This window comes from Malus sylvestris, chromosome 10 (assembly GCF_916048215.2).
Source record: "Malus sylvestris chromosome 10, drMalSylv7.2, whole genome shotgun sequence".
Classification (NCBI taxonomy): Eukaryota; Viridiplantae; Streptophyta; class Magnoliopsida; order Rosales; family Rosaceae; genus Malus; species Malus sylvestris.
The window spans coordinates 22,017,931-22,042,072 of record NC_062269.1 but is presented as its reverse complement, the minus strand read 5'-3'; the positions used below and the strand labels follow the sequence as shown (position 1 = coordinate 22,042,072).

Here is a 24,142-nt window from a genome sequence, read left to right as displayed (position 1 = left end):
GGCTTCAAAACCGCACCGCAAAATGTTTTGGTTTCGGTTATGGTTTCACTCGAAACCGCACCAAACCGCACTGCGCCCACCCCTACTCCCTACGTCCTAGTATTGTTGCAAGTTTCAATGATATGGGCAATATGTTGTTTAGGATTGCCTTTTCCATCCAATTGCATGAACTTTAGCGGCTGATAACCCCTTTGGCATCCTCAAGGCGTCAATCTTCTTAGAGTAGGGCTTTGAGTATAGCACGGAGTCATGCGAGCTTCATTCGTATTATGCCTTGATGGAGCTAGTGATCATCTGCTGTCGCTGCTGGAATGAGAGAGATCTCATGAGCTCCGTTACTTAGTCAAGCTTCTCCTCCGTTTTCTCCACCATAAGCTTTTCCTTTTCCTAGGTTTCCTCCTTTGGTGGATCAACCTTCGAGTCAGCTTTGTCATCGTGCTGCGCCTCTAGGCGGTTGATGAGTGTGGCAATTTGCAAGTCATTCTCCTATACGGTCCTTGTTAGCCTTGCAATTGCTTCAAGTTTTAAGCTTGAAAACAACGCGTGGATGATCTTCACCTCAAGGGTGCGGCAAATGTGGTGTTTGATGCGGGATTTCGTTGTTTCAAGGGTCTTGGCGACTTGATCTTGAAACGAACGCTGCTACAAGTTTATAAGCTTGCAAGAAAGTCTTGAAGGAATCAGCACGAGCGCTTGTTGATTCTTCAAGGAAGTGCTTTGACTTTGGTCGAGACAAAGCTTCGGCTTTGGTTGAATGCTCTTCGGAGAGAGCTTTAGCAGCGTATTAGTCTTCAAAGGTTTGGCAGAGGTTCTTCTGTGTAAAGATTTTTCAACCCTTATGCTTGTGGGAGGACCTTTTATTTATAAGCTTCTCAAGGCTTGCCCTTGGGTGGAATTAGCTTTATTTGTATCTTGATTCGTCCATGGGATAATTAAGGCATATGTTGTGTCTTAATTTCAGCCACCTTTACTCCCTTGGCTGAAATTTAGAGGCTTTATTGCCTATTTTGTGAACAATCTTCAATTCTTGCTTATTTTGTGAAGATGCCTTGGCTTTCTTTCCTATTTTAGGATCACTTTAGACCTTTTTGCCAAATTTAAGGGAGTTTTCTCCCTTGAACCGAGCTTTGGGAATGTTTTATACTTCCCTTGCTTGATTTATGCCACTTGTCATTAATGACTTGTCCATTTGTGATGAGTCATATGCCACGTGGAGCTTTGTGATGCATCATTTGTATGCGACGAAATTTGCATGTCTACAGTTGCAAAGCAAGGTGTAATACTAATCTTATTTTTATAAGTGAGGGTAGGCCTAGGACTACTCTAGTCTTAGTACACTTCCGCCAGTGTACGCTGCTTGTCATAGCAGCCCTCAAACATGATGGTCAGGATGATTTTTCGCTGTTTGGAAATATATTACACAATAACAAAACAATGATTAAATCGTTGCCCCAGTGGAAGATTGAATTCTGTGAACGGGAGATGAATAAAGTTGCGTGCAGGTTAGCACGAATGACTCTTAATTGCGTAAATCCTATTCTTTGGTTTGAATAATCTCCTTATGTAATTTTGGGCATTCTCTTTGAGGATAGTAACTCTTAATTTAATTGATGTGAGACACTCTTTTTCCCTTAGACCGGGTTAAAATCCTCAACAAGGTTTTTATCAAGACCCTTTGCATGCACCCTATCCTCATCCATTTGTATGTATTTCTCCCATTAATGAATATCGTACTTATTTCTTAAAAAAAAATCAATAATAGTAGATTTACATGTCAACATATTTAAATTTTTTAATAATTTTCAAAACATTGCATTTGTTATATTTATATATATGGCTAAATTCGATATTATATATTTCTATTTATAATTTGCAACTTTTAATCCGTACCAATTATTTTTTTTAGTTTTAATGTCACAGCCCGTCCCGGAATTATTAATTCCGAGGACGTGAGATGACCAATGTGACCTTAAACGGGATTAAGGTGTGTAAATGTATGACATTTGTTTTACTTTAAGATCCTAAACTAGGGTTAGATTTATATTTGTATGTGTTAATTTGTGCTTGGACTTAGGTAGGGCCTCCTACCCTGAATTCCCTCCCTAAAACCCGTAACCTTTCTTCTCTCTTCTTCTTTCATTCCAGACTCTCTCTCTCTTATTCTTTTCTGGAAACTCTCTCATTCTCTCTCTTACTCTCGAACTCACGGCAACCACCAAGAACCACCACAATCTTGTACCAACGTTCCATTTAAGACCACCATCGTGATCCTGGGGACTTCACGAGCACGGGGATACCAATTTCAGGTGAGTTTCACTTCGAAAACCCTAGTTCTAAAGTTGCCGTGAGATGACACTGTTCATGAGCTTTGAATTGGTTACATTTTAGGCTAAAACAAGATCACAGCGAGTTTAGTAAGGTCCCAAGGAAGCTCGGAGTGCTTAGTTGGAAGTTTTTGGACGTAAGAACACGGAGATCGACAAGTTCAAAGTTTGGCCGGAGCTTTCGAGGCGTTTTCCGGCGAATCCCCGGCGAGTTAGGAGTCGAGGTAGGTATCAATCTCTTTGTCTCGTCAAGTACTACAACTTTCCTTTTTGTTTCACTCAATTTCGTTGAGTATTGAAGAAGTTATACCCATTTGAAAAATACCCAGTTTCCGGCGACCTCCGAGGCTTTCGAGGCAGTTTCCGGCCAAAACACGGCGAACTAGGTGTTGTGCAAGGTACCATTCTCTTTGTCTCTTCAAGGGCTACAACTTTCGTTTTTGAATCACTTGATTTCGTTGAGAAATGACAAAGTTATGGCAATTTGAAAAACTGCCCAGAAAACGGCCGCCGGAAAAACCAGTCCGGCGACCCAAGGAAGAAGAAGGTGCTACAGTAAAAATAAAAAATAAAAATAAAATTATTTTAAAAATATGTCGACGTCCGTGACGTCGAGTAGATCACTGTGGTATATTCATATACCTAAATTGAACACCGTATGAGAAAGTTATTGAAGATTGTTGGTTAGGTGTTCAAATAACGTTTTATAGTTTTCACATTTAGGTGAAAATGTGAATTGATGATCCGACCGTTGGATCGTCACCAAACTTTGATACGTTGTAATACGTAATATTTGAGGATTATTGGAACTTACGGATTGGGAATCCGAGTTACGGATCTTCCGGAATTGGAATTGTAAGTCCATAATATAAAATGTTAACCGTCACTTAGTTTTGGAAATTGACGGAGATCCGACCGTTGGATGGTAATGAAATTTTAGGATGTTATCCTAGAGATATATTGTGGACCTCTGGAAGTTATGGATTTAAAATCTGAGTGGCAGATCTTCCGGATCGAACTACGTAGTGACGTATTTTATATAAGTTATATATTCTATCGATATGAATTCTGAGGTTGGATTTGATTACTATTCTAGGCGGCGATCGTCGTGACGCCTTGGCGTATTGTGCTAGGGAGTTGTAGGGCGAACTCCAGGTGAGTGGGCAGTTTTGTTTTCCGTATATATATATATATACTTAACGTTTTCCCAGAAATTGAAAATGCATGAAATTATGTTTAAAATGAAATGCATATGAGTTATGTGGAAAAACGGGAAGTGAAATACCATGCATAGAATTGATATGAAAAGTATATAGAAATGTGAGTTGAAATGCCATGCATGAATTAATATATGATGCATATGTATGAATTGGTGCGGTGGACGCACAAGTAAGAATTGATTTATGATGCATATGTATGAATTGGTGCGGTGGACGCACAAGTAAGAATTGATTTATGATGCATATGTATGAAATGGTGCGGTGGACGCACAGATGAGTATTTAATTACTGTTATGATGATGATGATATATATTGAGCTCAAATCCTGCACCATGGTTTAGTGCTTATAGTATTCACCGCATCGCACGCTCGCCTTGGATCCAAGTAGATGCTAGTCGTACAGTCCACGCGGAGTGGGTACGACAGACCAGTCGCGAGAGTGTTAGTGAGATTCCGACTGGTGGGTGACCTTAGATTATGTGCACAGATGATTTATGAGAAGCACTAGAGCGTAACTTGTGTGCAGAAGGCCGGACGGGTCACAGAGGTGACTCCGGTAGAGTGATAGTGATAGATTTTGAGCTCTAGGTTCAACCGTACAGGGCTATTAGAGGGCCTACGGTTGATTACTTTCTTGCACCTGATATGATTATGTTGATGTATTCATACCTTATTATTGTTGAGATGATGTGGCATGGCATAATTAATATGAGAAATGTTGAGATGATGTGGCATGGCATAATTGTTATGAAAATGTTGAGTTAACGACTTGAAGTCTTGAGAATATATATGTATATTTATATTTTACATTTCTGGGAAAGTATACAGGTTTTACGGAGAGGGGTTACAACGTTTTGAGAAATGTTTGGATTTGGAAAAGAATTGTTTTACTGACCCACTCAATTTTGGTTTTGCGCCCCTCCAGGTTCAGGAATCACAAAGGTGTGGTGACTACGAGGAATACAGCGGGGTTCTGACAGATTGGACAAAATTAGGACTCACCTTCGGGTGTATCAACTTATAAATTGTATAATTAAAGCTTCCGTACTGTGCAAATGGTTACGTCACTCTCACGTGACGGCCAGCATGCCCTCCTTCGGGACGGGGTGTGTCAGTTGGTATCAGAGCATGGTTGCAATCTTGGACATCTTGAGAAGTTCTAGTGAATTCTGTCAGAACTACACCGCCTCGTAGCAAGCCACGTAGTTAGAGGAACTTAGTCTCCCTGATTTAGCGGTTTAGGGGGAAACTATTACTATGGTGATTCAGTCTATTGTCTAAAGGGACATTTTAAGATGGGTAATGAGTTGAACTTGAATCACCTTATGAAATGATGAACCTGAGGGAGCGAAGTAACGGTTTAACCATTTGGAAAAGATGTTTCAGATTATGCAAGTTAAAGGAAATTTCCTTCTGACAGGTGGGTCGAGACGACTACCTGGTTTTGGGTATGAAATTGTATCCTGGTGGAAACAGGAATGTTAATTGTTGTCACCAGAGAAATCAGCCGATTTAAAATTTTTTAAGGAAAAGTTTATCCCTCCGGCATTTATCGATGGTAGTAAGCAAGAGTTTGCAAATGTGAATCAAGGAAGTTGACGATAAATGAATATTATAGAAAGTTTTCAGACTTGCCTCGTTCCATCCAGATATTTGAGACAAGGTGTCTCGAGTAAAGGAAATGTACCTTGTGCAGCAGGTACAAAAATTAACACTTTGGGAAGTGTGAAATTAATGAATGTGTTTATGTGAACAGAGGGGACACAGAATTATGAATCGTCCCTAAAATCAGTTGTACCCAACAGTTTTCTATGACATCGTAGTATCGATTCAGCAGGTTTATGGATTTAGTAGTTTGGTCGGATTGACCGTGGGTACAGAGAGATTTGATGAGTTATATGTTCAGCCATACAGGCCACGAGAGGTGGATTCGACTGACACATGAGAAATTGGTGAGTTATAGGCTCGGCCGTACCGACCACGCGGAGTGGATCCGGCCGACGTATTATTGAGATAAGAGTTGAATCAGCCGTATTGGTCATTCTAGTTGACTTCGGCTGATATATTTCTTATTATGTATGTTATTACCTTGAGAGTAGTAAATAAATGTAGTTGAGATGAGTGTATGTATTTTGCATTGAGTGACAAAATAGTAATGTTATATCTTTGAGAGTGGTTGCCTACTTATCGAGACAACGATGATTTATCAGTATTGCGGGCTGCAGACCGTAATATTAATAACTCATTCGTGGATTCGTTAAGCAAGCAACCCGGTAGATTATTTTATGTTAGTATTGTACTTATTTGGAATGCTTAATAATAATAAAATATATATTGTATCAGTTAATTCTGTTCCATTAGATTGGTTGGTTATAATTGTGACAAGACGAAATGTTATGGGAAACCAGTACTTTCCATCGATCTGGATGACCAGAGATTACTTTTGTAAGTATGCAAAGTGGATTGAGTTCAGCCATTAATTATGCTGTGAGAGCAAAGAGATTGTTTTCGAAAGGCTGTCAAAAATACTTAGCTCATGTGGTGCTAAATGATGTTGTTTGGAGTAGTGTGAATAATGTCGAAAGAGTTAGACTTTTCTTGATGTCTTCCCTGAAAGTATACCTGGATTGCCTTCAGGCAGAGATATGAGGTTCACTATTGATTTGTTGCCAGGTATAAATTTATATTGGAGATTGGTTCATGATGAGTTAAGGGAATTGGAAATTCAGTTGAGGGAATTGGTTGATAAAAGTTTTATTCAACCTAGTACAACACTTTTGAGGAGCACCAGTTTGTTGGTGAGAAAGAAAATGGACTTAGAGATTGTTCATTGATTATAGACAATGGAACTGGTAACGATCGAGAACCGTTATCCATGGTGATGTACTGATGTTTATTTAACCAGCTCAGAAGTAATTGCGAAGATTCAAAGATTGAATTGAGGTCTGGTTATTACCAATTAAAGATTATGAGCGACGTTGTTCTTAAGATTGTTTTATGAACTATGGTGATGCTATATGGATACTCATGCTGTTTTATGAGTTATTGGATGAAGTATTCCAATAATGCCTTGATAAATAGATATCATTTTCATTGAAGATATTCTGGCATATTCTGAGCCAGAGCAGAGCATGTAAACGTATTAAGTCGGTGGAATAAAGATTGGAAGAATGTCGGTTGTATGCTAAGTAGCAAATGCTAAAGTTAGATGAATCAGGTGGCATTCCGAGATTTGTTATATATTCTTAAGGTATTCAAGTGAATCCTTAAAAGATAGCAGAAATTGAGGAATTGGAACAACCACGAACTGTAATTGAGATTCGGAATTTCTTAGCTTACCAGGCTATCTTGGATGGTTGTGAAAGATTTTTCAGTCATTGCTTTGTCATTGACGAGACTGTTGAGAAAGAGGTTATGTATGAGTGGGAAGGAAATTGTGAGCAAAGGATTCAACAACTGAAGTATTTCCTCACTCATGCACGTATTTTGGTATTCCCAGAGAATAGTGGTAATCATAAATTTTTAGTGATGTTTCTTGAATGGTATTGGATGCATGTTGATGCAAATGTTAGGGTGATTGCATACGTTTCACGATAAATGGAATCTCATAAGATGAATTACCCTACGGGTGACTTGGAAGTCATGATTACCATTCTTGCTGTGAAGTTATGAAGGCATTATATTTGGTAAGAATGCAAGATTTTTACGAATCCAAAAAGTCTTCAATATCCATTACTCGGAAGGATTTTGATATGAGGCAGCGAAAGTGAATTGTATTGCTTAATGAACATGATTGTACGATCAGGGTGATCGTAAAGTTTGTTCTAGCTCAAGCACTTGGTGAGAAGACTACAGTAAGATTAATGTCTGGCACGTTTGCCAAGAGTATCATCTTGTGGATTGAAAACCAACGGAAGAAAAATTAAGAATGGAAGATCGAGAAGAAGTTATACTTGTTAAGTAACAAGTTAGTACATTTACTCCAGTGTTGAGTAACAACCTTTCCCAGACAGTGCAACATTACTTATTTGTTTTATGGAAAAGAGAATTGGTTTACGGAACTGCTGAGTTTCTTAAGTATGTTGGTTGTGCAGTTTCCGAAGTAACGCCATAAGGATCATGAAATGTGTCATGTGAGTCGGTTTTTGATGACTTGTGAATGGAATGTTTCTGGGTAGAGAAGGATTCGATCAAGAAAGAGTTTTAGTAGACCCTGAGACTATGGATGAGTTTCCTCAAAGTATTCAGGTGATTAAGTTAACCTGAAATAACCAGGAATGGCAAAAGAGATCAACAAATGGATATGCCACTAATCGAGTGTGTAAGGTAAATGGTTTGATATTTTTGGAAAATTCACCGCGAACAGAAATGACGAGAATTGGAAAAGAGACAAGATAAGATTTAGACACATCAGACCATTTTTTTTCACTAAAGGAATCAATAAAGTTGCATACAAGTTTGTGATGCCTTCAGAATTGGCTAAGGCACATAATGTATTTTGTGTTCGATGCGTTGTCACTAAGTGGCAGAGTCGTTACATGGGACTTTGGTGCAACTATTGAGAATTAAGCCGGATCTGATTGGTGAGGAACTAATGTCGACTTTGGATTGGAAAAAGAAGGTCCTAAGAATTAAGACAGAGTAAGTAGTAAAAGCTTTGTGAAGGAAATCATTCAGTAGAAAATTACATGGGAGACAGAAGAACGGATGAGAGTTATGTATCCGAGACTATTTTATGAGTTTTGATGTTCTGGTTGGTGATTGGAATTTCGGGGACGAAATTCTATAAGGAGGGGAGATTGTCACAGCCCGTCCCGGAATTATTAATTCCGAGGACGTGAGATGACCAATGTGACCTTAAACGGGATTAAGGTGTGTAAATGTATGACATTTGTTTTACTTTAAGATCCTAAACTAGGGTTAGATTTATATTTGTATGTGTTAATTTGTGCTTGGACTTAGGTAGGGCCTCCTACCCTGAATTCCCTCCCTAAAACCCGTAACCTTTCTTCTCTCTTCTTCTTTCATTCCAGACTCTCTCTCTCTTATTCTTTTCTGGAAACTCTCTCATTCTCTCTCTTACTCTCGAACTCACGGCAACCACCAAGAACCACCACAATCTTGTACCAACGTTCCATTTAAGACCACCATCGTGATCCTGGGGACTTCACGAGCACGGGGATACCAATTTCAGGTGAGTTTCACTTCGAAAACCCTAGTTCTAAAGTTGCCGTGAGATGACACTGTTCATGAGCTTTGAATTGGTTACATTTTAGGCTAAAACAAGATCACAGCGAGTTTAGTAAGGTCCCAAGGAAGCTCGGAGTGCTTAGTTGGAAGTTTTTGGACGTAAGAACACGGAGATCGACAAGTTCAAAGTTTGGCCGGAGCTTTCGAGGCGTTTTCCGGCGAATCCCCGGCGAGTTAGGAGTCGAGGTAGGTATCAATCTCTTTGTCTCGTCAAGTACTACAACTTTCCTTTTTGTTTCACTCAATTTCGTTGAGTATTGAAGAAGTTATACCCATTTGAAAAATACCCAGTTTCCGGCGACCTCCGAGGCTTTCGAGGCAGTTTCCGGCCAAAACACGGCGAACTAGGTGTTGTGCAAGGTACCATTCTCTTTGTCTCTTCAAGGGCTACAACTTTCGTTTTTGAATCACTTGATTTCGTTGAGAAATGACAAAGTTATGGCAATTTGAAAAACTGCCCAGAAAACGGCCGCCGGAAAAACCAGTCCGGCGACCCAAGGAAGAAGAAGGTGCTACAGTAAAAATAAAAAATAAAAATAAAATTATTTTAAAAATATGTCGACGTCCGTGACGTCGAGTAGATCACTGTGGTATATTCATATACCTAAATTGAACACCGTATGAGAAAGTTATTGAAGATTGTTGGTTAGGTGTTCAAATAACGTTTTATAGTTTTCACATTTAGGTGAAAATGTGAATTGATGATCCGACCGTTGGATCGTCACCAAACTTTGATACGTTGTAATACGTAATATTTGAGGATTATTGGAACTTACGGATTGGGAATCCGAGTTACGGATCTTCCGGAATTGGAATTGTAAGTCCATAATATAAAATGTTAACCGTCACTTAGTTTTGGAAATTGACGGAGATCCGACCGTTGGATGGTAATGAAATTTTAGGATGTTATCCTAGAGATATATTGTGGACCTCTGGAAGTTATGGATTTAAAATCTGAGTGGCAGATCTTCCGGATCGAACTACGTAGTGACGTATTTTATATAAGTTATATATTCTATCGATATGAATTCTGAGGTTGGATTTGATTACTATTCTAGGCGGCGATCGTCGTGACGCCTTGGCGTATTGTGCTAGGGAGTTGTAGGGCGAACTCCAGGTGAGTGGGCAGTTTTGTTTTCCGTATATATATATATATACTTAACGTTTTCCCAGAAATTGAAAATGCATGAAATTATGTTTAAAATGAAATGCATATGAGTTATGTGGAAAAACGGGAAGTGAAATACCATGCATAGAATTGATATGAAAAGTATATAGAAATGTGAGTTGAAATGCCATGCATGAATTAATATATGATGCATATGTATGAATTGGTGCGGTGGACGCACAAGTAAGAATTGATTTATGATGCATATGTATGAATTGGTGCGGTGGACGCACAAGTAAGAATTGATTTATGATGCATATGTATGAAATGGTGCGGTGGACGCACAGATGAGTATTTAATTACTGTTATGATGATGATGATATATATTGAGCTCAAATCCTGCACCATGGTTTAGTGCTTATAGTATTCACCGCATCGCACGCTCGCCTTGGATCCAAGTAGATGCTAGTCGTACAGTCCACGCGGAGTGGGTACGACAGACCAGTCGCGAGAGTGTTAGTGAGATTCCGACTGGTGGGTGACCTTAGATTATGTGCACAGATGATTTATGAGAAGCACTAGAGCGTAACTTGTGTGCAGAAGGCCGGACGGGTCACAGAGGTGACTCCGGTAGAGTGATAGTGATAGATTTTGAGCTCTAGGTTCAACCGTACAGGGCTATTAGAGGGCCTACGGTTGATTACTTTCTTGCACCTGATATGATTATGTTGATGTATTCATACCTTATTATTGTTGAGATGATGTGGCATGGCATAATTAATATGAGAAATGTTGAGATGATGTGGCATGGCATAATTGTTATGAAAATGTTGAGTTAACGACTTGAAGTCTTGAGAATATATATGTATATTTATATTTTACATTTCTGGGAAAGTATACAGGTTTTACGGAGAGGGGTTACAACGTTTTGAGAAATGTTTGGATTTGGAAAAGAATTGTTTTACTGACCCACTCAATTTTGGTTTTGCGCCCCTCCAGGTTCAGGAATCACAAAGGTGTGGTGACTACGAGGAATACAGCGGGGTTCTGACAGATTGGACAAAATTAGGACTCACCTTCGGGTGTATCAACTTATAAATTGTATAATTAAAGCTTCCGTACTGTGCAAATGGTTACGTCACTCTCACGTGACGGCCAGCATGCCCTCCTTCGGGACGGGGTGTGTCATTTAATGTGTGCCATATATTTAATTCCTTTTTGTGCTCATATTTTTAAACTTTTATTTGTACCCTTAATTTTAAAAATATTTTATTTGTCCTAATAATTTTAAATTTTGATATGCAACCTAAATCACGTCGGGGGTGCATTTTGTGGTTAACAATTTTCATTTTCGACATTGAGATTGGTAAGGATATATATATATATATATATTTTTTTTTTTTTAACAAAAATGAGATTGGTACATTCTTTTGACATAGAAAACGTGTATGGATGGGTACATTTTTTTGACATTGAGAACTATATATACAGGTGAAATTAATTTTTTTTTAATCCCACAAATTGTGGGTATTAAGTAATATTCTACATTTTTAATAGGAAAAAAAATCTCATAAAATGGGAAGTAATAAAATTTAAAATTTGTAACTCTCATGATAAGTTAATACAAAAATACATTACATTAATATTAATATGTTGAGGGGTAGAAGTCAAAGAACTGTGATAAAAAATTGAAAATCAATAAGATTTTAGTTAAAGAACCTCGAGTCAAGTTTTCTTTTCTTGAAAAGTTGAAGCTCCCAGACCCTCCAAACAAATGATATTTAATAGATTACGAAAAAAATGCCTCCATGGTGTCCACACGAATTCAAAATAAATTCAAAACTGAAAATGATATAAAAACCTTTTAAATTACAAAAATACATGCCACGATGTCGACACTAATTGATATAAAGGTGATTTGGTGAATCCTCTTGACTCAAATAGCTGGGATTAAAAGACACCTTAATCTCTATATATATAGTGTCCCGGCTCTCTACAACATCTCGATTGGTGCCTTGTAACCCTTGGAAGTCATGCCTGTCTTGTTCTTCTTCTTATGCAGGTAAGTGAAACTTTAGGTATTTATTTACATGTATGATGTGATCCTAAATCCATGTTGTTGCTCTTTGGTTATGTCTTACGAGTGGGTGCCTTATAACCTTCTTCTTCTCCAACATATTTACATAAACTCATCAAACTCTGAAATTTCTACACTAAAATAACGAAATTGATAGAGCGAAAAAAACTGTAAATTTGAATATTTAAAGTGTCGCGTAGGTTGGTAAAGTCGTGTTTAAAGTGTCGCATATCTGGGAATCCGACGGAAATACTTTATTAGACCTTTAGGTTCGCCATCTCTTTTTACGGATGTATAGAAAACATAAGAAAACCCAGCCCAGTCATATTAGGGCTTCACTATCATTATCAACTGCTCTGTTAAACCGGGTCCGCATTGAAATTGACAACTTATTTAACTTGTGGTTTCATGTCGGCTCTAAAGCACACGTCAACCTTAATCTATCTTATTTAGTGTCTGTTTCTCCACCGAATCCAATCCTTAGACGGCAATCGATATCTAATCCAGCCTTAGCCGCAAATCAAGGATTTTGTGGTTTGTGTTCATTTCTGCCAAATTTAATTCGGATTAGTGGGAGATTAACAACATCACCTCCTCCTCGGCGTGAGTTGGTTCAGAAAAGAGGGTCTCCAAAACCAATTAAATGTGAAACGCATTGAACAGATGCCTTCCAATCACCTACCTCAAACCATACGACCCAACCAACCACAACATTATGACACAAATGCGTCGAGGGAGGCCCACAATCCCTAAATGGTACGTTTTCTGTAAATGGCCATCCTTTCCCGGGTGCATTATTGTCCTTTCCCAAACATATTAGGTCGACTGAAATTTCCCAAATCAGATAAAACCCTAAGATTCATGGCAATTGGCAAAGATAAACAAATCAACATTATCCCAAAACAAGCCGATAACATTAAGGAGGAGCAGAGTATATTAATGTGTATGAATCAACATCCAACCACTAGCCACAGATCCACATTTTCTGCCAGAATTAACACCAAATCCTCACTAAAAACACTTGACCCAACAGACAGAAAAAGAAGACGAAAAATTACTACACCAAAAGGAATCATCATCCACTTCATGTTGAATTCCATAGATTGAAATCAAAGGAGATGACCCATAGAACCGAATACTTCCAAACACTCGAAACGAGTTTTTCATTCTTAGAAACCACGACTCAATTAAGCAAAAACCAAACAGACCACCACCACAAGCACAGAGACGGTGAAATGGAAACTACGGGTTTAACCCCTGTTCGGGCACTCCCTTGCGAAATGGCCCGACTCACCACACTGATAACAGCCTCCGGAAGCACCTCCGCCTCCTCCACCGCCGCGTCCGCCACCGCCATAGCCGCCTCCACCGCCGCCGTAGCCTCCACCTCCCTGAGAGCAGTCCCTAGCCATGTGTCCGGATTCGCCACACTTGAAGCACGCACCACCGCCACCTCCTCCACCTCCGTAGCCCCCGCCACCACCTCCGTAGCCACCGCCGCCCGATCCGTAGCTTCCACCTCCGTACCCACCGCTTCCACGGCCACCTCTACCCCCACCGCTACGTCCACCAGAACCACCGTTAAAGCCGTAGCCTCCGCCACCGCCTCCGCGGCCTCGGCCACCACCCCCGCCACCACCCCCGCCACCACGGCTACCCTGTACGGGACCCTCCTCTGGGCCAGTCACGTCGACAGCCTTGGTTCGGCCACCGGCATCCTCCTCGATGGTGTACTCGACCGTCTCGCCGTCTCCGAGAGTGCGGAAACCTTCGGATCGGATGGAGGACTGGTGTACAAACAGATCCTCGCCACCGTCGTTGGGGGTTATGAAGCCGAACCCCTTCTGGTCATTGAACCACTTGACGGTGCCGCTCAGTCTCTCACTCATCTTTCTCTCTCAATCGCAAATCTCAAAACCCTAACCCTAGAAATTCCCCTCTCTCACAACCACTGTCGGTCTTTTGGCCTCAGGGTTTGACAGCTACTTATACATCCAATTCGAGTGAAAGGGTCCGACTGCCACGTGGCGACCTAGAGAACCCCAGCGACGGCTCCCTTATGCCCTCACTCCATCCTACGGCTGGGATATTTCTTATTTGTACGGATTTATGTGGGCCGCTGGATTGGGCCTTGGAATGGATACGATGAAATACGAGCAGTCCATTCACAGTGTCATTTTCGTCTTTTCAGTACTACACAAAATATCTTCCCTCTTCTTTCCTCCACGTACTTGTTGTTATTTACCTTTAAGCCCAAGGTGGAGGGGCACTTTCGGGAATGTGGGACAATGGTGCTTGGTTTCAAGCAAAAATATCTAATAATTAAGTTTGTTTGTTGAGAAATATGGCAGTGAAATTACGTTTGGGCTCCCGGGTTCGCATGAAAAAACGAGCTTTTCCTTTGCTGGTGAGGGGACTGCTGCGGTCAAACGGTCAAATTGACGGTCAAAGCACCTGCAGGTAGAGTCTTATCTGCTGCGTCATGTGAGCCTGCGCAACTCTCTTGTCTTTGGACTTGGATTGTCTACCCTCCCATTTCGGTGCCCTCCTCGTGCCCTCCTGTTTATGTGATCACGGTTAAGCCACGTCAACATTTTATATTACTATTTCTTTTTGTTTTATTATTTTTATAAAAAAACAATATAAAATGTTGACGTGGCTTAATCGTGACCACACAAAACAGGAGAGCACGGAGAGGGCACCGAAATGGGAGGGCAGACAATCCAAGTCCCTTGTCTTTCCAACGAATAGGGTTCGTACCTGCGAGATTAAATGGATGCTATCAATGAATATCAATGAATGAGGATCTTCTCCGAATCTTTTTAAAAGGATTCTAAACATCTTTAAATTGTGTTTGTTTACCATATATCATACCGTTAAAATTTATTTTTTATATTTTATTTTAAATTAAAAGGAACTTTAACGAAAAGTTTCTGGTACTATTCACTTTAACGAAAAATCAAATTTTTACATTAAAAAGTCAATATTGATACTATTCACTTTACCCTTTATTTTGTCATTATCGTTAAAACTCAAAGTTTTCAAATCTTTTTCATTAGTTTTTCTTAAATTAAATATGAATAGTATCTGGCGAAAATTGATCGCACAATATATGATAAACGGACACTATTTGAGAATCTCCAAAATTCTCACGAGAATCCTGAGCTATCAATTTTCTCTAAGTGTGTACAACTTATATATTTTGATTAGGGCCGGTCCATAGATTTTTTAGGTCCTGAGTGACGCTAAAAAATATGCCATCATTTCATATAAAAAAATTATTTGTTTTTATACGTAAGACATCGATAAAATTATATTTAGAAAAGCACTTCAAACTTAATAATTTAGAAACACGAAAAGACTAATTTATTTTGTACCGAGAGAAAGAAACCAAAAAACTTTAGGCTTACAAGTAGATAGATTATGAGTTTTGTCTTCCATATGAACTTTTAAAGTGTTTTTGCATAAATCATGAGGTTTTTTTCTTATTTACTAACCTCGTCAATATAAGACTAAAAAAATAATGACATTTTTGAGTCTTTAAGGATATGTATAAGTAATGAATCGGCTCCAAATTAAATCTTTTGATGACGCGTTATATGATTTGCAAATTTAGTCTACGCATTATCCTTTGTTGAAGATTAGACTTGAATTAGAATGAACGTTTAAAAATAGTAACCCACATAGTTACTAGCTAGTAATTAAGAATAAATTAACAACCAAACAAAAATTCGTAAAAATTGAAGAAAAAAAAACATGCACATAGCATTTCGAACTTAGGACCTCTCGTTAATTTTAGATACAAAAACCATTGCTTCTAATTAAACTTTTGATCATTTAGCCAAATTTTATCAATTTATACTGTTATGAAAAGAAATTTGTAAAAATTGGAATTTAAATAAGCACATATGGTGTTTTGAACCCAAAACCTCCTCGTTAATTTCAAACAACAAAATCAACGATTCTAGTTAAATTTATTTATCATTAAACCAAATTTTATAAATTTATACTTGTGACGACCCGTCCTTATTTTTCACTGTAATTTCTTTTCTATTGGTGTGAGTTGATGATTTTACCCTTTTTGGACAAAAGTAGAATCTGATGTGGATGTGGCTTTTGGTTTTCAGTTTCATTTTCCTAGTTTCGTACTAAATTAGTACTCGTCGCTACGAGCGCGTGAGTGCGTGTTAGACTCGAATAAGATCTATAAAGAAAAAGTTACGCTTCGTTAAAGTATGTTAATCACAGGTAATTTTGTACACGCGGGTAGAAATTTACAGTGTCAAAAAACACTGTTAAAGAGGCTGATTTTGTACATTTAAAATTGTACAAAATCCCTAAAAGTGGATCCGGTCCCCTCACACTTAACCAATCAAATTATTCAATTTGATTTTTCCACTAATCCCTCACCACCATTCCTTTTCCCTTACTTTTCTCCTTCACTAATCAGTTGATTTCCCTCATTTAAAAGCAACCAATCAGATCATCACCAACAAACCCATCACCCAATCGAAGAACACTCTTTCTCTCTCGCACATTCTCTTTGCAACTCTTTTTAACAACATCCAAACCCCCTACAAATGTGACTTGTAACCTACACCTTTGAACTTCCCTTAACCCAATGATCACAACCGTGTAACCAGATCTCGATTTGGTTGAGGTTTGACTCACAAACTCGGTGAGTTCTGGATCGATGTTTTCAGGCTGAGTCGAGGAGTTTTGAAGGTCGGGGAAGCTTTCTTACAACTCCCTAAGGTTTTAAGTGAAGGTTTGGTGATGAATCAACCTTGAAGCACAAGATTAAGAGAAGTCCCAGTTTTAGCCGTACATTTCGAGGCTTTTTCAGGCCACCTCCGTCCACTTTTTGGACTTCAAAAAGGTATAACGCGATTCTACTCTTCATAAGCTTTATTTCCATATAATGTTTGTGAAAAATGGTTGAGAAATAAAGAAGATATGAAGGTTTGAAATTTTAACCAGAAACCGGTGAAAATTTCCAGATTCCGGTGAGTTCAGACCGTGGCGATCGGTGAGGACCATCGGAGAAGACGACGGAATATTCCGTTAACTCTGATGGAATATTCTAACGGCATCAGGTAACATCGTTAACTTCTATTACCTTTTAACGAAATATTCCTAACAGCCGTTAGGTCTCTATCAGCTCTACCTGCGCGTGTGGCCGTGCCATAGCCGGCACATCCGGTGTCCAAAAATTATTCTAAAAATTTGTGTAGGTCCGTGACGTCGAGTAGATCAATTTCATATATTCAAACCTTATGTTTGAGCAATCTACAAAGGTTTTATTTAAGTTTTAGTTTGTGTTATTAAACTAAGTTAATTAGTAATTTCACATGTAGGGGAAACGTATCTTGAGGACGTACGGGGTCAAGCAAGGCTCGGAGGTTTTGTTTGAACTGCGTATCTGTGAGTGGGCAGTTGTTTTTATACCTATACATAATTATAGTTTCCATAAATGCATATTTACTTCACTTTTACGCTTATATTGCAAAGTATTGTTATTGTTATATTAATTGTGATAAATGCTGCTATATGGTTGGGATATTACTATCATGACATTCATACATATCTGTACATGTTCATCTTGCTGCACCGATGTTAGTACTCGCGCTAGGGCCAGGGCCAGTCCTTCATGTGTATGTTCACATCGCACCGTTTACTCGCCTTGGATCCAAGTTAAGTGCCAGTCCTGTCGTACAGTTTGCATTAGGCAATTGCGGCTCGTATGTGACGTGCTTCTGCACTAGCCTTCACGTGATCGTAGTACTAGAGCGTATTGATTACACCTAGTCCTGTTCGTGTCAGAAATTATCTGTACGAACTCGTGTGTCAGTTTAGAGGGATGAGGACTTAGTTATACTTGATTATCACATGATTATATTACTGCGGCATTTGATATATCATAACTTGCATATTCCTGGTTATATTGCTGTTGTACTTTTGTTTACATACTTACGTAGTATGTTTTACGGAAACTATACTTGTTTATAGCGACGGGTTACTATGTTAAAAAAATAAAGGTTTTTCTTATAAATGTTGTTTTATTGACCCACTCAACTTTGTTTTTCGCCCCTCCAGGTTTAGTAGTTGTGCTTACATATAAACGAGGATTCTGGCAAATCTCAGGAGATGGTTACCTTCAGTGGTATAACCTTCATCCTATTTACTATATTGTCTTATGCTTTGACATCACGTGTGAAATGGGTTCAATCCCGCTCACCCGCACGCTCTTTCGATTAGGCACTTTTAAGTTTAAATTTATTCACATTCTTCTTCCACTCCTTCTAGGTGTCGGCCAGCATAACTCGATTCGGAGTTCAAGTGGACATTCCGGGTCGAAGTATGTCAATACTCTTATGTAAATGTATATAAATATGTCACACTAATAATTTTGGTGCCCCTAAATTTTTTTGGGCCTCGGACGATCGTCCTGCCGGCACTGGGCCTGGGGCGGCCTTGATTTTGATTCTAATTTTATTCTTTAAGGTAAATATTATTTTACACTTTCAAGTTTTGATGCAATTGTAATCTCTTATTTTCTGTTTAAAATACTATAATATTATACATAAACGTATATTTTAGTTTTGATATTATACATTCATTAGTTAATTCGTCAATTTTGCTAAACAATAATGTGGCAACTATGAGTTCCCCTTTATTGTTTCATGTGGCTGTAAAAAAAATTCCACATAAAAACAAGCAATAATTTTTTGTGGCAACATTTTTTAAACATTTTGCATAGAAAACTAGGCATCAACCTTTTTTCCAAGATTATGGGAAGGTTGACTCAGACCATGTCCTTTCCAACCTCACCTTTACTTGCGACCTCGCTAACCAACGCCAAGGTCTGCAAGCTCAACCTCATCTATTCCTGCATCAAGTCCATGCGCCTCCGAATCGTCGAGCATGAGAACTGTATTGACAACATCAACCAGACCTTCGACGCCCAGGACTACGAGTCCGCCTGATAAGAATTGTAATTTTGGGTTTCGGCTTAATTGTTGAGATTAGATAAGTTTCTGTTATAGCTATTTCTGTTTTTAGTGATTAGTTATGAGGGAATTGTCTAGTTGGCACTCCTTGTGTGCTGTTGGTTTAAATAGAGCAATAACTTTCTTGCTTTGGGAACGGTTATTTGAATACTTTAATAAAAAAAAGAATATACACGAGGTTTTTGCTTTATCTTCTACCTTTCGCACTCCTTCCATTGTTTCACAGGTCAAGGTTGAGAGAGGTAATCGATTTGAGTCTTATCATTGGTATCACCCAAATCCAATTCTGGTTTCCCTTACTGTTTTATGTCCCACCACACCCACAATACAAGATTTTCCTTCATGGATGCTTGCGTCGAAGCTTTGGAGGCTGATGTCGCTGCCCTCTACGATACTCTGGAATTGAAGCTCTCCATCTTTTTCGATCAATTTTGCCGGGAGATGGTTTTCTCCAGGGGTAATGTTGGATCCCCTTCGGCCCGTGCTCCGATTGCTCATGATGTTTTCCTTCATTCCACCGATCATGCCAATAATGGCAGCCAAGGATCAAGTTTCCCAAATTTCTTCCTGGTGAGGATCCATTGGCCTGGATCTACTACGCTGAGCAATTTTTTGCCTATTACTCTACTTTGGAGCATCAGAAAGTTGTAATGGTATCCTTCCATCTTGACGGCGAGGCTCTTCAATGGTTCTGTTGGCAGGACTACTTACTGACCACTCCATGCTGGGAGGATTTCATGTGTGCTCTCTGCCTCGAATTTGGCTTTTCCGAGTTTGAAGATAGTGTTGAAGCACTCTTTAAACTTCGCTAATCAGGTACTCTCAAGGATTACATAGCTACATTTCGCCGTTTGGCAAATCGCACACCAAATTTAGGGCCTATATTATTGAAGAGTTGTTTTCTGGGTGGTTTGAAAAAAGAGTTGAAATATGATGTGAAGTTGTTACGTCCAAACACTGTTCATGATGCCATAGCCATTACAGTTTAATTAGATGCCAAATTCATTGATCTTAAGGGTGAGGTGTCTAAGCTTTCTCCACCTCTCAAATCCCACTCCTAACCCTATACCTTCCTCCTCAATGTTGTTTAAACCCACTAACTTCCCAGTAAAGAAATTGACTCTAGAAGAAATACAGATGAAAAGGGAGCGCGGCGAGTGTTGGTTTTGTGACAACAAATGGACTAGGGGTCATAAGTGTATTCATAAGCAACTGTTGATGTTAGATTTGGTTAGTGTGGATGAAGGGGAAGCTAAGCCACCTTTAGCCGATACTTTGCCAGAGATACAACATTTGGAATTGAGCAAATGCACCTTCTATGGTACCAATGCTAAGCACACCGTGCAAACTATGAAAGTTGAGGGTAGTGTTAATGGTTAGCTTGTTACAATACTCTTAGACTCGGGCATCACACATAATTTCATAGATTCTCGATTACTTAAGAAGTTGGGGTAGGCATCAACCCTTACTCGACCTTTTGAAGTCATGATTGTAGATGAATGGAGAGTAAGTAGCTCGGGTTGCTATATTAATACTACTTTAAATATTGGTGGATACACTTATGCAGTGGATTTATTTGCCTTACCATTAGGTGGTTGTGATGTGGTTCTTGGGGTTTACTGACTTTCTTCTATAAGTCTAGTTTTATGGGATTTCTAATTAATGGCCCTGCAGTTCTCTAAGAAGGGTTGTCAATACAAGTTGGTGCATAGTGCTACCACTACACCTCTCATTCAAGAGATATCCATGCAGCAATTGGATAAGGAAATTTCCAATTCCAACCTGGGGCTCTTCTTATACTCGATGGAGCATGACAAACTAAAGGCTTATAGCTTGAATTCTGAGTAGCTTCAGCAACTATAACAAGTTTTCAGCCAATTTGAGGAAGTCTTTATCTTGCCAACCAAGCTACCACCTAGCAGGGATCATGACCATAAAATACCTTTTATCCCTAGTGCTAAACCACCAAACATCTGTCCCAATCACTACGGTTCATTGCAAAAGACTGAAATAGAAAAGGTTGTGCAAGATCTGCTTACTTCAGGTTTCATACGCCCAAGCCATATCCCTTTCTCCTTTCCAGTGCTCATAGTGAAGAAAAAAGAAGGCACATTGAGGCTTTGTACGGATTACAGGGAACTCAATGCCATCACTATAAAGGATAAGTATCATATCCCTTTCATTGATGACTTGCTGGATGAATTACATGGTGCCAAATTCTTTTCTAAATTGGATTTGCGGTTAGGTTATCACCAAATACTTATGCACCCTGAGGATGTAGAAAAAATTGCATTTCGTACTAATGAAGGACACTATGAGTTTTTGGTTATGCCCTTTGGGCTTACAAATGCCCCAGCCACCTTCCAAAACCTCATGAATGATATTTTCAAGCCGTATTTGTGGAAATTCATTTTGGTTTTCATTGATGACATTTTGGTATATAGTCAATCATGGGAAGATCATCTGTCACACCTTCACACCACTTTTGAATTGCTCCAGCACCACCATCTATTTGTCAAGAAGCAGAAATATGCATTTGGCCAATCAAGAGTGGAGTACTTAGGCCATATTGTCTCTGGCAAGGGAGTGGAGGCAGATCCCTCCAAGATTCAAGCAATTTTGGAATGGCCACTTCCAAAGACTGTCAAGGAATTAAGAGGCTTTCTTGGCTTGACCGGTTATTACAGAAAATTTGTCTAGGATATGGGAAAATCTGTCAACCATTGTACCAATTGACAAGGAATGATGGTTTCCATTGGAATTCTATTGCTGATGAAGCTTTTAACAAACTTAAGATGATCATGTCTTCACCTCAGGTCATGGCTTTACCAAAATTTTCCATTCCTTTTGAGCTAGAGTGTGATGCATTTGGCAATGGAGTTGGAGTAGTGTTGCAGCAACATGGGAGACAAATTGCCTTTTCTAGTCAAGCCTTAGGTCCCAAAAACCAAGCTCTTTCCACTTATGAGATAAAATTGATTTTGATTGTTCATGCAGTAAAAAAATGGCACAATTACCTACAAGGAAGACACTTCATAATCAAGACAGATCATTGCAGTTTAAAATACATCTTTGATCATAGGGCTAACACACAATTTCAACAGAAGTGGGTCTCAAAACTGCTAGGGTATGACTATGAGATTCACTACAATAAGGGTTGTGATAATGTAGTAACTGATGCCTTGTCTAGAGTGCATGGTTTTGATACATGTAGCAATGTTCCAGAGGTTTTACAAGGTCAAGAATTAAGTTGTACAACTATATCTTACCCTTATTTTAGTTGGATTGATGAGTTAAGAAGGTCTATTGAAAGTGATGTTTGGATTCAACAGAAGTGTAGGGAGGTCAATGCCAGCATCCAAGATCCTTCCATTGTTCTTGCATTAAAGCATTACGATATTGATAATGGTTTTCTGAGATACAAGTCTCGAATTGTGCTAGGCCTAGATTCTCCTTGGAAGTTAAGGGTAATTGAAGAGTATCATTCCACACCATATGCGGGTTACCAAGGGGTACTAAAAACTTATCATAGAATTAAAAAATGTTTCTATTTGGTGGGAATGAAGAAGGACATTAAATCCTTTGTGGCTGAGTGTAGTACATGCCAGCAAAATAAGTATGAAACCATAGCTCCACCTAGTTTAATTCAGCCACTGCCCATACCTCAAAACTTTTGGACGAATATAAGCATGGATTTCATTATGGGGTTACCTCTTTGCAAGGGCAAATATGTTATATTTGTGGTAGTCGATCAACTCTCAAAGTATTCACACTTTATAGCAATGGCCCACCCTTACACTGTAACCATGGTAGCTCAGGTATTTGTTGAAAATATCTTCAAGTTACATGGAATGCCCTCTTCTATTGTCAGTGATAGGGACTCAATCTTTGTGAGTTCATTTTGGAATGAGCTTTTCAAACTTCAAGGCTCAAAATTGTGTATGAGCTTGGGGTACCACCCCCAAAGTGATGGGCAAATGGAAATGGTAAATAGGTGCCTTGAAACTTATCTCAGGTGTTTTGTGGGCAACAACCCTAAATAGTGGGTCCATTGGTTGCCTTGGGCTGAATGGAACTATAATACATCATATCACACATCCTCTAAGTTCTCCTCATTTGAACTAGTTTATGGTTATGCACCCCCACATGTCTCTTCATATAAACTTGAAACTGCCAAAGTAGAGTCAGTGGAAAAAGCTTTGTTTGCACGAGATCAATTGATATCTATGTTAAATACCAACCTAGAAGTGGCACAAAACAGAATGAGGGACTAAGCCAATAAACACAGAACCGAGATAGAGTTTGCAGTTGGAGATTTTGTCTATCTCAGGTTGGTACCCTATCAGTTGCAGTCTCTGGCTTCTCATGCTTATCACAAGCTACATCCTAAGTTATATGGTCCTTATGAGGTATGGTGGAAAAATCCCAGATTTTGATACAATCAAGCTAAGTGACTCACGAACGTCCTCCAACTGGAATTACTCCAAAATTTGTCCATTTGATCCTGTTTTGCTCCAGAAGAATTCGAAAGTCCTATATTGAAAATACAATTCAAAGTATCAAAATTCTTCCAAAATATTAACCAAAATATACTAAGATTAGGGTAAAGTATATAATATAAAATATACTCATCAAGGTGCTCGAGAGGATTGGCTCTGTGGCTTATAGGTTGAAACTACCTGAGGGTACTAAAATACACCCAGTCTTCCATGTTAGCTGCCTTAAAAAGTATTTGGGAAGCCTGGTTCAACCCTTGACAACACTTCCAGAAGTAGCTGATGATGTCACAATGCAAGATGCTCCTCTTTCCATGCTTGCAAGAAGAATGTATAAAAAGGGTACAAGTGCGGGAGTTCAATTGTTGGTGCATTGCTCAAGACAAGAGGAACATGAGGTTACTTGGGAAGATTATGATGACTTCCATGCTCGATTCCCAAATTTTCAGCTTTGAAAACCTTGTGGATATGGCTGTTTTCCAAGAGGGGAATGATGATAAGAATTGTAATTTTGGGTTTTCGGCTTAATTGTTAAGATTAGAAGTTTAAGTTCATGTTATAGCCATTTCTGTTTTTAGTGATTAGCTATAAGGGAATTGTCTAGCTGGCACTCCTTGTGTGTTGTTGTTTTAAATAAAGCAATAGCTCTCTTGCTTT

General features: G+C 39.0%; 1 protein-coding gene and 2 long non-coding RNA genes across 4 annotated transcripts; 2 read left to right on the top strand and 1 right to left on the bottom strand.

Moving 5' to 3' along the window:
- Positions 1-1,920: 1,920 nt before the first annotated feature.
- LOC126587460 (uncharacterized) lies at positions 1,921-11,097 on the top strand. Of its 2 annotated transcripts, none has more exons than XR_007611078.1 (8): positions 1,921-2,306; positions 2,389-2,548; positions 2,654-2,722; positions 3,421-3,479; positions 4,470-8,738; positions 8,821-8,980; positions 9,086-9,911; positions 10,902-11,097. It is a non-coding gene; the product is annotated as an uncharacterized LOC126587460 (long non-coding RNA). The 2 variants fall into 2 exon arrangements; XR_007611077.1 differs by having other exon boundaries at positions 2,654-3,479; positions 9,086-9,154; positions 9,853-9,911.
- A 1,793-nt stretch (positions 11,098-12,890) lies between these two features.
- LOC126587528 (glycine-rich protein 2-like) lies at positions 12,891-13,955 on the bottom strand. The gene has a single exon (XM_050252603.1). It carries the CDS (start codon positions 13,866-13,868, stop codon positions 13,230-13,232), a length of 639 nt encoding a protein of 212 aa, XP_050108560.1. The 5' UTR covers positions 13,869-13,955; the 3' UTR covers positions 12,891-13,229.
- Positions 13,956-16,526: 2,571 nt separating this feature from the next.
- On the top strand, positions 16,527-18,441 carry LOC126584791 (uncharacterized). Its single transcript, XR_007610114.1, has 5 exons — positions 16,527-16,858; positions 16,980-17,075; positions 17,337-17,403; positions 18,076-18,142; positions 18,286-18,441. It is a non-coding gene; the product is annotated as an uncharacterized LOC126584791 (long non-coding RNA).
- Positions 18,442-24,142: the final 5,701 nt, after the last annotated feature.